This window comes from Thamnophis sirtalis, unplaced genomic scaffold (assembly GCF_051295495.1).
Source record: "Thamnophis sirtalis isolate CommonGarterSnake01/CBP01778 unplaced genomic scaffold, rThaSir2_p1.2 scaffold_8, whole genome shotgun sequence".
Lineage (NCBI taxonomy): Eukaryota > Metazoa > Chordata > Lepidosauria > Squamata > Natricidae > Thamnophis > Thamnophis sirtalis.
The window spans coordinates 54,516,971-54,529,042 of NW_028261388.1; the positions used below are offsets into that span (position 1 = coordinate 54,516,971).

At 45.6% G+C, this 12,072-nt stretch overlaps 1 protein-coding gene across 5 annotated transcripts in view; it reads right to left on the minus strand.

The window, feature by feature from the left end:
- Window positions 1-511: 511 nt before the first annotated feature.
- The window catches only part of PRDM15 (PR/SET domain 15), a 57,796-nt gene continuing 46,235 nt past the window's right edge, over window positions 512-12,072 (minus strand). For 4 of the 5 annotated variants that reach the window (XM_087721691.1, XM_087721690.1, XM_087721688.1 and 1 more), the window contains 5 exons: window positions 11,986-12,072; window positions 10,294-10,469; window positions 7,818-7,898; window positions 1,860-2,069; window positions 512-1,104 (listed from right to left, as the gene is read on the minus strand). In XM_087721691.1, the coding sequence (XP_087577817.1) occupies window positions 628-1,104; window positions 1,860-2,069; window positions 7,818-7,898; window positions 10,294-10,469; window positions 11,986-12,072 (1,031 nt within the window). In that variant the 3' untranslated portion in view covers window positions 512-627. The remainder of the gene's footprint in view (window positions 1,105-1,859; window positions 2,070-7,817; window positions 7,899-10,293; window positions 10,470-11,985) is intronic. The other variant, XM_087721689.1, reaches the window with a different exon arrangement.

The following is a 12,072-nucleotide window of genomic DNA, read 5'->3' on the forward strand; positions in this document are numbered from 1 at the left end:
TAGGTAAGAGACCATAAAATATTACTTTAACATTAGACTATCTAATTTCAGGTAACACCCCATATTGTCTTATGTGTAGAGTGGTATCTCCATCAGTATAATGGAAATGATATATGAAACAAAGCACATATCACATCACAAACTATCTCCACCCAACTTCCACCCACTTTATTCCATTAGATGCAATGGATTGGTCTATGGAAGCAAAAGCAAAACTTTAAAAAAAAAATTTTTTTTTCCTCAGTTAGGCTCTTGTATCCCAGGCAGGCATATCCTCGCTTTACATTGAAGTGTTCTTCCTCTGCTGTTTTAAAAACAGGATAATTGCATTTGCTATTTATTACCACTATCTCTTAATTGATCTTAACTCTTCTAAAACCTGCCTCATATCTATTTCCTGCAGCTTATTAACAGTACACATAATTTGCTAAAGTAGCAATGATTTCTCTAAGAGTGTGAAATTGTAAAGGGCTTGGCATTTCCAGTTCCTGGGTTAACATCAGCATGTATCTCATAGTGTAAGCCTTTTATTCCCCGTGTTTGGTTTCCAGCAATTGATTTAGGTTTGATGTCCAATAGGCTTCTGCAAACCCATTCAGAGGTTGGTTGTCTTCTTTCAAGTAAAAGTTAGTAGCTGTACATTTGCTGCTGCTGTTCAGGTTGAACCTGCTGTTGCCCTGTCTGTTGGGATGGCTGGGCCTGAGTCTGCAAGACATCAGTTTGAGGTACTGCCCTCCATGTTAAGGGATGCTGTTCTGATATTTGGCTCCCTAGTGGAGCAATGGAGTTCACCAGAGTTGTTAGGTTTATAAAATGAGCTACTGATGGGGGGTTGGTTGCCTCAGGCTGTGACTGTATCTGGATATCATTTTGGCGGTTGCCATGCAACATGGCAGAACCAGTAACTGTATCGAATGTCACTGTGAGAATAGAATTGTCTAGCTGCAATTGGCGTTCAGGCGTGGCAAGGTGACCTACAGCTACAGGTTGTAGATTTGTAAATTGGGTTCCAGCAGCTGTGGTGATCGGAGTAACACTAATATTGGTCAAACCAACAGAACTAGAAGGAGCTGACACATTTGGATCTCCAAGGGCCACCACCACCTGAAAAAAGAGGGATGAAAATTAGCACTGACACGGTTGAAATTATCAAGGTGATTATTAGAATTGAAATATAAGAAATATTATATGACAGAATTTAATCTAACGCTGAACCCAAAAAATTGGATAAATGTGATTATGACTGATCTTTATCACTACATTAAGGGTTAAAGGCATTACTGAATACTCAATATGCTTCATGGAAGTAAAATGAACATTTAAAATGAATTTCCTTGGGAAGTATTCATTATGTTAGCAATTCATAAATAGACTCAATCAGGTTTCGATTAAAACGTGAAGCAAAATTCATATTAATGCTAATATATTGAAATAGGATCCTCTTTCTATTTCACAAATTCTCTTCTGCCTGTAGCTGAAATTGTCCGTGGCAACAGAATTACAGAAGTCTTCCATTTCAATACATAAGTAACTAGTTGAGCAGAGTATCAAATCCAGAATGCTGCCTACTGCGTACAGGAGTGACTATTTCACCAGAGGGCAAACTTTTTTTTCCTCCCCAAAAGATGTAATTTTTCCTCTGACTGAAGTGAATTTATTCACTGAGGAAGTTTATACCCAGTGGTATCATACAATCCTAATTTTTATTAATTTTTCCTTCTTTTCTTTTACTTATAAGCATATTTTACAAATCCATTTGTAAATTCTTAAACATCATTGTGCAAATGCTACACATTAACATATTTGATATAAGCCTCATATTTTTTAATCCCATTTTTTGGTTTGCAAGTGGCACTCACCTGTTGAAGACTTTGCACTGCTGAATTAGTTTCATCTCCTACATTTCCTGTAAATTCCACTTCTTTTTCTGTATATTCAGTGAAGGCAGAATCCTCAGGAAGTTGTGTTTCCTCTTCTTCGCCAGGTTTGTGCTTCTGTTTATGACCTCGTTTATGAGCCTTTGTATGCTTCCCTTCTGGTAATTCACTTTGTTCCAGAGCTAGATCTGGCTACAGGAAGACATTTCGATGAAATTCAGTACCACCTTTCTCATTTACAGTACTTTAATTCAATAAATGAACTTCATGATAAACTCTAATTTGACATGGGAAGATTAGAATATTATAAGTAACTTTGATTCTACTTGTTTAGGATTCAACCAAGACCATATGAAAATAGCACAAAGGCTACTAAAATTGTATTCGGCTAATTACCCCTGCTATAAATTATCATAGTGTTTAGCTATCTTATATATGTTTGAGCTGGAATAGAAATAGCTATTAAACATAATTATAGAACAGACAGAGAGCCAATATGATGTACTAGCTAAAGAGATGGATTAGGACCCAGGTTCAAGTCCATCCCCAGTCACGGTCACAGAGCCTCACAGAGCCTGGGTGACTTTGGACTGGTCAGTTTCTCCAGCCCAACCTACCTTACTGAGTGGTGGTGGTTGTGGGGAAAATTTGGAGGGAGTGTTATGACTGCCGCCTTGAACTCCTGAAGGGAAGGCGGAGTATAAATCTAAGAAATAAATAAAAATATCACAAATGACACCTGCTGCATTTCCCACCCTTCTGCCTCCACTGTTTAGATTTGTTTGCTTAAATTAGCATTTATTGTAGCTGCTAACCAATGTGGATGGTAATTATGTTCTAATCCGTGAAGTAACAGACCGCTGCTGATTTTTAAAGTGTAACAGATTTGTGGTTTTCTTGTAACTGAACTCCATACTGTATGTATCTCATCAAAGAAGTGCCTAAGATGTCTCCTATCTAAAACTGGAGAAGTATGAGAGTCCTTATCTCTAGAAATTTCAGATCCATCGACTTTAATTTAGATACATATGATTGTTCATATGCTGCATCAATATACAGGTATTCTTATTCAACAAATGGTAAAATGTATGACACCAAATGTATGTCTAGTTTGTTTGTTTGTTTGTTTCTTTATTATATTTATATGCCGCCCTTTTTCCCCGAAGGGGACTCAGGGCGGCTCACAACTCAAACCAGGGAAGGGGGATACAGACAAAAAAAAAAAAAAAAAAAAAGACACATAACAATGCATAATTTAAAACACATGACAGTCATACCATTCGAGACGGGGGCAACAGCTCTTTAGCCCCAGGCCTGTCGGAACAGCCAGGTTTTAAGGGCTTTGCGGAAGGCCTGGAGGGTGGTGAGGGTTCAAATCTCCACGGGGAGTTCATTCCAGAGGGTCGGAGCAGCCACAGAGAAGGCTCTCCTCCGGGTAGTCGCCAGTCGACACTGGCTGGCAGATGGAATTCGGAGGAGGCCTAATCTGTGGGATCTAATCGGTCTAGTGGAGGTAATTGGCAGCAGGCGGTCTCTCAAGTACCCAGGTCCAATACCATGAAGGGCTTTATAAGTGACGACTAGCGCCTTGAAGCGTATCCGGAGACCAATAGGCAGCCAGTGCAGCTCGCGGAGGATAGGTGTTATGTGGGTGAACCGAGGTGCACCCACGATCGCTCACGCGGCTGCATTCTGGACAAGCTGGAGTCTCCGAATGCTCTTCAAGGGCTGCCCCATGTAGAGCACGTTGCAGTAGTTCAGTCTAGAGGTCACAAGGGCGCGAGTGACTGTTGTGAGGGCCTCCCGGTTCAGGTAGGGACGCAACTGGTGCACCAGGCGAACCTGGGCAAATGCCCCCCTGGTCACAGCCGACAAGTGGTGTTCAAAAGTCAGCTGTGGGTCCAGGAGAACTCCCAAATTGCGAACCCTGTCTGAGGGGCGTACTGTTTGACCCCCCCAGCCTGAGAGATGGAACACTTGGCCAATTAGTAGGAGGGAAACACACCAGCCACTCGGTCTTATTTGGATTGAGTACAAGCTTGTTAACCCCCATCCAGTCCCTAACAGCCTCGAGGCACTGGCACATCACGTCAACCGCTTCACTGAGTTGGCACGGGGCGGACAGATACAGCTGCGTATCGTCCGCATACTGATGGTATTTTTATCCCGTGCCGTCGAATGATCTCACCCAGCGGCTTCATGTAGATATTAAACAGGAGGGGGGACAGGACCGAACCCTGCGGCACCCCATAATTCAGGGGCCTAGGGGTCGATCTCTGCCCTCCGACCAACACCGACTGCGACCTGTCCGAGAGGTAAGAGGAGAACCACCGTAGGACAGTGCCTCCCACCCTCACCTCTCGCAGTCGTCGCAGAAGGATACCATGGTCGATGGTATCGAAAGCCGCTGAGAGGTCAAGGAGCACTAGGACGGAGGCATAACCTCCATCCCTGGCTCTCCAGAGATCATCGATCAATGCGACCAAAGCGGTTTCCGTGCTGTAGCCAGGCCTAAATCCCGACTGGAAGGGATTAGATAATCGGTTTCCTCCAAGGACCGCCGGAGCTGAAAGGCTACCACCTTCTCAACAACCTTCCCCACAAAGGGGAGGTTGGAGACTGGACGATAGTTGTTTAAGATGGCTGGATCCAAAGATGGCTTCTTCAGAAGGGGTTTCACCACCGCCGCCTTTAGAGCGGGGGGAAAGAACCCCTCCCGAAGGGAGGCGGTAAGAACCGCCTGGATCCAGCCCCGTGTCACCTCCCTGCTGTTAGCGACCAGCCAGGAGGGGCATGGGTCCAGTACACATGTGGAGGCACTTACAGCTCCCATGGCCTTGTCCACGTCCTCAGGGGTAACAGCTTGAAAATCAATCCAGTGATGTCCTGCCAGATTCTCCCCTGGTGCCTCGGCTGGCTCTGCACAATTGGAGTCCAGGTCCGTCCGAAGCCGAACAACTTTATCCGTGAGGAATTGGACGTAATCCTCAGCTCTGCCTTGCAAAGGATCGCTTGTATCCCTCCTATTTAGGAGGGAACGGGTTATCCTGAACAAGGCGGCTGGGCACAACTCAGCGGAAGCAATCAGAGAGGCAATGTGTGTTCTTTTGGTCGTCCTAATTGCCCGAAGGTAGGCTCTGATGCTGGATGTTAAAAGCGCTCGGTCTGACTCAGACTTACTGAATCTCCATCGTTGCTCTTTCGGCGCTTCATCTCCCGGAGTTCCTCAGTAAACCAAGGAGCCCTCCTGGATCCACTGCCTCGGATCGGCCGTAAAGGCACAATCCAGTTAAGAGCCCCTGCCGCTGCTGAATTCCAAGCAGCAACCAGAGTCTCCGCCAGACTGCGGGCGAGGGTATCAGGAACAACGCCAAGCTCCGTCTGAAATCCCAAAGGGTCCATAAGTCGCCTGGGGTGGAACCACCTAATCGGTTCCTCCTCCCTACAGTGGGGGTTTGGTCTCTGAAAGTCAAGCCTCAGTAGGTAGTGGTCCGACCATGACAGGGGTAAGATCTCGCTACCCCTCAAACCAAGATCACAACTCCACTACTCAGAGAGGAATACGAGGTCGAGCATGTGACCCGCCGAGTGAGTCGGGCCCCGAATTACTTGGGTCAAGCCCATGGCTGTCATGGAAGCCATGAACTCCTGCGCTCCATCAGAGTGTTCATCGAGCGAAGGCAAATTGAAATCCCCCAGAACCATAAGCCTGGGAAACTCAATTGCCAGCTCGGCTACTGACTCGAGGAGCGAGGGGAGGGCTGCTGCAACGCTGTTGGGAGGCAGGTACGTTAACAGCAAGCCCACTTGACCCTTGAGGTCCAACTTCACCAGCAGGGACTCACACCCGACAAGCTCCAGAGCAGGGATCCTATGAGGTACTAGAGACTCTCGGATAACAATAGCCACACCCCCACCCCTTTCCTGGGATCGTGGCTGATGAAGCACCTGAAAACCCTATGGGCACATCTCTGCGAGGGGGACTCCTCCCTCCGGGCCCAGCCAGGTTTCAGTAATACATGCCAGGTCTGCCCTCTTGTCTAAAATTAGGTCCCGGACGAGGGGAGCCTTGTGAACTACAGACCTGGCATTTAGCGACAGCAGCTTGAGACCAGGGTCCTGATTACTCGCGCCATCTGGCCTTGGAGTGGGACTCATAGGGCCGGAAGGAGGGATCTCTGTAACGTAGCGAGCCCTCCTTCCCCGGTAATGGGCAGCCCTAAAGTCCCCGCCATATCTGCCCCTCCCTGTTACGACCATAATGCTCCGGCCCACTCCCGTGTCCGTAGTCCCTCCACCCACCCCTATAGCCCCCGCGTTTCCCGACAGGCCCTTCGAATCAGTCATCCTCTCACACAAATACAGCCACTCATCCATGCATTCCCCACATAGGTCAATTAAAACCGTGGCACGACATAACCGCGAAAGTCAAAAGCGCGCCGACAACACCGCGACGCTAAAACCGTGATGTCAAAAGCGCGCGACAACAGGGCGCGACAACAGCGCGACGACAGAAGCGCGATTTAACTTAAGGTAAGGTTTAGGGCTAGGTTTAGGGTTAGGTTTAGGGTTAGGTTTAGTTAGGTTTAGGGTTAGGTGAAGGGTTATTTTTAGGGTTATGTTACAGCGCGCTTCTGTCGGCGCGCTGTTGTCGGCGCGCTGTTGTCGTGCGGTTTTGACGGCCCGGTTTTGTCATCGCGCTTTAGTGACACGCACTTTAGTCGACCGCGGTTTTGTGGTGGAACCAATTAAAACACAAAAAATACAACAGTAATGAAGTTAAAAAAGTGGGTAAAGTCATCAATCAAACATACCATTCACACCGCATTCCTAAAAAATTTTTGCGCACTGCGCAAGTATAGCTTAATAACTGCGCAAATAGTTCTTTAAAAATTTGAGGTAGCTGAGCACCAACAGTGGTATATAGTTGGTATACAGGTGGTAAGCAGATGGTATACCTCGTTCTTGGAAAGGTATAATAATAAAGGGTCCAGAGTCTAAAGTCTGGGATGGCCGAGGTGGATCGTGAAAGGGGGGGGGGGGGTACATTAGAAACATTAAGTCCCCTCTTATAGTTTTGCCATCTTCCGTCACTCCCTCTGTTGGACAGATGTACCAGGGGGCAAATCAAGGAACAGACTGTAGATGTTACCGACAAGTCCGAGGGCCCTCGCCCTTGTTGTAAGTGCCCCCACCCATCCAGAGTCCAGCGTGCCTCAGTGAGATGACTTGCACGGACACTATCCAAGATGATACCCCAAGTTGTCCGATTCGCCCAACCTCGACGGGCGCTCAGGCCGTTCTCTCCCCCTCCGGGGTGATGGCAATCCCGAAAGGTCCCCAAGGGTTCAGCAAGCCGGACAAGCCGGGTGGGCGCAGTCAGAAGATGTTGCAGATACCAAGAGATCATAAAAAATGCCGCCATCATCCATATGCCGCCTGCAGCGGTGAGCAGAGAGGAGGCTGCGCCAGAGAGAAGGGGGGGGCAAGAGGGCTGAGGTGGCCAGAAACCAGCCACCTAGTCTCGGTAACGTAGATGGAAAAACTCAGCCACTCCTTCCTCAGGGTGAGGTGCAGGTCTAACACAAGCCCAGATCTTAGTCTCTCGCAATTCGGAAAAGAAACGCTCGCCGCCCGCTAGTGCCGCCTGCTAGCGCCATCGAGGCCAGTATGGAAGCACGCCCTAGGTGTCCTCAGCGTTTGCACCATACCTAAATACCTAAAAGCAATAAATTTTGTTTTTGCTACTGAATTTGCAAAATCTCTATCCATAGGATAAAAATCTGTATTCTGAAAATGTTTCCTGATTAAGCTCCGGAGAGCCCCCAAGCATGTATGCTTGGATAATTCTTTTTGCAAGCTATGGGCTTTCTCTTTATAATACAATATGAAAATATGTGATTGAACACAGCATCTTATCTGACTACATCTGAACTTTACCTGCACAATTCCTATAGATGAAGCATCAACAGTTGTGGTCTCTGACAGCTGCTCCAAGTCATCAATCCTAACTGAAAGAACCTAAAATTAAAGTATAACCCAAAAAACATTATTTTGCAGTTATGTAGAAAAGATAGTCACTCAGTAAAAAAGAATGCAGTGGAGACACAGGAAACATAGAAAAAAAGAACCAGGTCTGTTTTTTGACTGAAACCAATAGCCATGATTTCTTCTTTGTTCTAACATTAACAGCCATTCCATTGTTCTGTAGCAAAGAAAGAGAGGGAAGTGTCTTTCCACTGATTAAGTCACTGACAGCGAATTTTTGAGGTCCTTTCCTCTCTGAATTGTTTTCATCCAAACTAGCTACAGAACTATAAGTAGATGCAAAATGTTTTATCTTTCGGTCCCAGAATTTATGGATGAAGGTTGTAAAAATGCAAACTTAAAAAAAATGCTCTCAGTTGGTTCATTTTATAGGCATGTCTTAAATATTTTGAACACGTCAGCTTCCTCAGTCCCTGGATGAAGCTGTCTACCTGAATCCGTTTCAGTCAGGTTTCAGGCCCAGATACAGCATGGAGACGGCATTGGTTGCATTGGTCGATGATCTCTGGCGGGTGTGGGACAGGGGCTGCTCCTCTGTCCTGGTCCTATTAGACCTCTCAGTGGCTTTCGATACCATTGACCATGGTATCCTACTGCGACGACTTGGGGGTTGGGAGTGGGGGGCACCGTTTTACGGTGGTTCTCCTCCTACCTGTCGGATCGGTCGCAGTTTGTGTTGACTGGAGGGCAGGGATCAACCCCGAGGCACGTAACTTGTGGGGTGCCCCAGGGGTCAGTTTTTTCACCCCTCCTGTTCAACATATATATGAAACCACTGGGTGAGATCATCCGTGGTTTTGGGGTATGGTATCATCAATATGCTGATGATACCCAACTTTTCATCTCTACCCCAAACCACCCAAACAATGCCCTCGACATGATGTCCCAATGCCTGGAGGCTGTGCAGATCTCGATAGGGAGGAATAGGCTCAAGCTCAATCCCTCCAAGACTGAGTGGCTGTGGTTTCCGTCATCCTGATTTGTGCATCTTGTTCCATCTTTGATGATAGGGGGAGAAATTTTAGCCCCCTCAGAGAGGGCCCGCAATCTGGGCGTCCTCCTGGATACGTGGCTTAGTTTAGAAGAACATCTGACAGCCGTGACCAGGAGGGCCTTTTACCAGGTTCGCCTGGTACGTCAGTTGCGTCCCTTCCTGGATCGGGATGCAGTCACTCATGCCCTCGTCCTTTCTCGCCTGGACTACTGTAACGCTCTCTACATGGGGCTGCCCTTGAAGAGCACTCGGAGACTTCAACTGGTTCATAATGCGGCTGCGTGGGTTATCATGGGGGCACCTAGGTGCTCCCATGTTACACCCCTTTTAGGCGGCCTGCACTGGTTGCCAGTTGTCTTCCGGGTGCGATTCAAGGTACTAATTATGATCTTTAAAGCGCTCCATGGCTTAGGCCCAGGGTATCTGCGAGACCACCCACTGCCACCGGTAGCCTCCCACCGTCCAGTGCGATCCCACAGAGTTGGCCTCTTCAGGGTGCCGTCAGCCAGACAGTGTCGGCTAGCGACCCCCAGGGGGAGAGCCTTCTCTGTGGGAGCGCCTTCCCTCTGGAATGAGCTGCCCCCGGAGCTTTGTATAATCCCCCACCTCCGATCCTTCCGATGCGCCCTAAAAAATTGGCCTTTCCAGCAAGCCAGCCTGGCCTGAACAAAACAAAATAAATTATTGAGCATTGTTAATTTTAATTCAATTTTTTAAAAATGTTATTGTCAATTCTAATTGGGTTTGTTTGGAATATTCTATTTAATTTTTTTAAACTTTTGTATTATGTGTTTCTTTTAATGTTGTACGCCGCCTTGAGTCCTTGGGAGAAGGTCAGCATATAAATCTAATAAAACAAACCAAACCAAATCAACATCTACTCAAGTATGTCCTTCTTTCTCTTCTTGTTAAAAGACAACATTTAAAATGCCAGAATATTTAGACAAGAGCCCTAAATACTATATCAGGAAAAGATGACTTTCTATTTTAACTTACTAATGTTAGGAATTAGTCCTTTCTATTTCTCCCAAATTAAAAACCATGGTCCATGTGGTCTTTAACTGTGTGCAGAGTACACTGCATTATGTATTAACCTTATTGAGATCAGAAGAATCTTAATAAGCACCACAGGAAAACAAGTGAATTATTGCAGGGCTTTCCAACCTTGGCAATTTTACCACTTGTGGACTTGGAGACTTTATGGTGGCTGAGGAATTCTGGGAGTTGAAGTCCACAAGTGGTAAAGTTGCCAAGGTTGAAGAGACCTGAGTTATTGGATTGCTATTAGTGTTCCAGAACAAGAATCTATATTTCTTATGTGTCTCCAAGGAAGCCAACAAAAATTCTGATTTGTTAATTTGCCACTATACTCACCTCTGGGTGTTTTCTTCTCATGTGACGACTCATTGAAGCTCTAGTAGACACTTTTGTCCCACAGAGTTGACAATTCTGAGCTTCTACTTTATCATGAGTCAGCTGGATATGCTTTTGAAGCATGTAATCTGTGACATACTTTTTATCACACACTGAGCATGTCCACTGCTTCCCCACTATTAGTAAAAAAAAAAACATTTTGTATTAATATGTAATCACACTTTCTGATACGCAATCTCGGAGTACCATATTTTTCAGAGTATAAGACGCACCGGAGTATAAGACGCACCAAGGTTTTGAAGAGGCAATTTTTTTAAAAAAGTAGGTAGGTAGGTAGATAAAAGGAGAGGGAGAGGGAGAAGGAGAGAGAGAGAGAGAGAGAGAGAGAGAGAGAGAGAGAGAGAGAGAGAGAGAGAGAGAGAGAAATACAGTAGGTAGGTAGGGAGAGAGAGTGTGCGTAAGTAGGTAGATAGGTAGGTAGAGGGATAGAGAGAGAAATAGAAAGAGAGAGAGAGAAATACAGTAGATAGGTAGGGAGAGAGAGAGAGTAAGTAGGTAGGTAGGTAGATAGAGGGAGAGGGATAGAGAGAGAGAGAGGGAGAGAGAGGAAAAATACAATAGGTAGGTAGGTAGTGAGAGAGAGAGAGTAGGTAGGTAGGTAGATGTTTCCAGGTATATTTATCCATGTGCTGGAGAAGGAAATCACGGACTTTGTTTCTGCTGGCACAGCACTTGATCAATGTAATTCTCACCAATCAGTTAAAGAGCTTTCCAAAAGGAAAAAAAAAAAGGTTTTGCACTCTGCAAACCTCCCAAACACAGCCTGTTTTTCGCAAAAATGGGCATGTTTTTTTTCAAATAAAAGGCATGAATAGCCGGGGGAGGGGCTTGCAGAGTGCTCCGGGGGGGGGGGGAACAAGCAAAAAAATGGCCAGTTTTTCACAAAAATGGGCCCGTTTTTTGTCAAAAAATTGCATGCATAGCCTTATAGAGAGGCTTATAGAGTGCTGCTGGGGGCTGGGGGGGGGGGAAACGGCACATTTTTTGCTTATTTCTGTCCTCCCTAGCCCCCAGCAGCTCTCTGAAAGCCTCCATAAGGGTATGCACAGCCATTTTGGTGAAGGGGCGGGGCTTCGAGAGGCCAAAAATCCTATATTCGATGAATAAGACGCACCCAGATTTTCAGTCTCTTTTTTGAGGGAAAAAAGGTGCGTCTTATACTCCGAAAAATATGGTACTTCAATTTTAGCACTGTTTAATGAGTTTATGATGAAAAAATGGAACAGGGAACCTCTGACCCTGTGAACTATTCTGAATTATAAACCCTAGCAGCTTCAGCTTAGTATGGCACTGATTAGTTATTTTGGGAATATTAGTTTAACACCATTTGGAAGACTGTAAGTTTCTCATTTTTGGAGCAGAACTCAACTTGATCTTTGCCTGATGTTTGCAAGCTTAACTTGTAGGAATCCTAGAAAGAATAATCAACAGTAAAGCAGATCATTGCAATACAATACTTCTCAGAAGCATCAGTTCAGGGAAGAAGGAATGTAGGCATTATAGAAAATACATTACAATAATGCATGAAGCAGGCATTTATTAACTGATTAATATGGAATAAAAAAAGACAGAACAATGTAAGAGATGAGGAAGATCTATTTTTTATTTTAGAATTAATATTTTAACATTTACCTGTGTGAATTAGTTTATGGGTTTCCATTGTGTTCCTCTCACTAAAGGTCTTTCCGCAGAGTTCACACATGAAGTCTTTGATCCCTG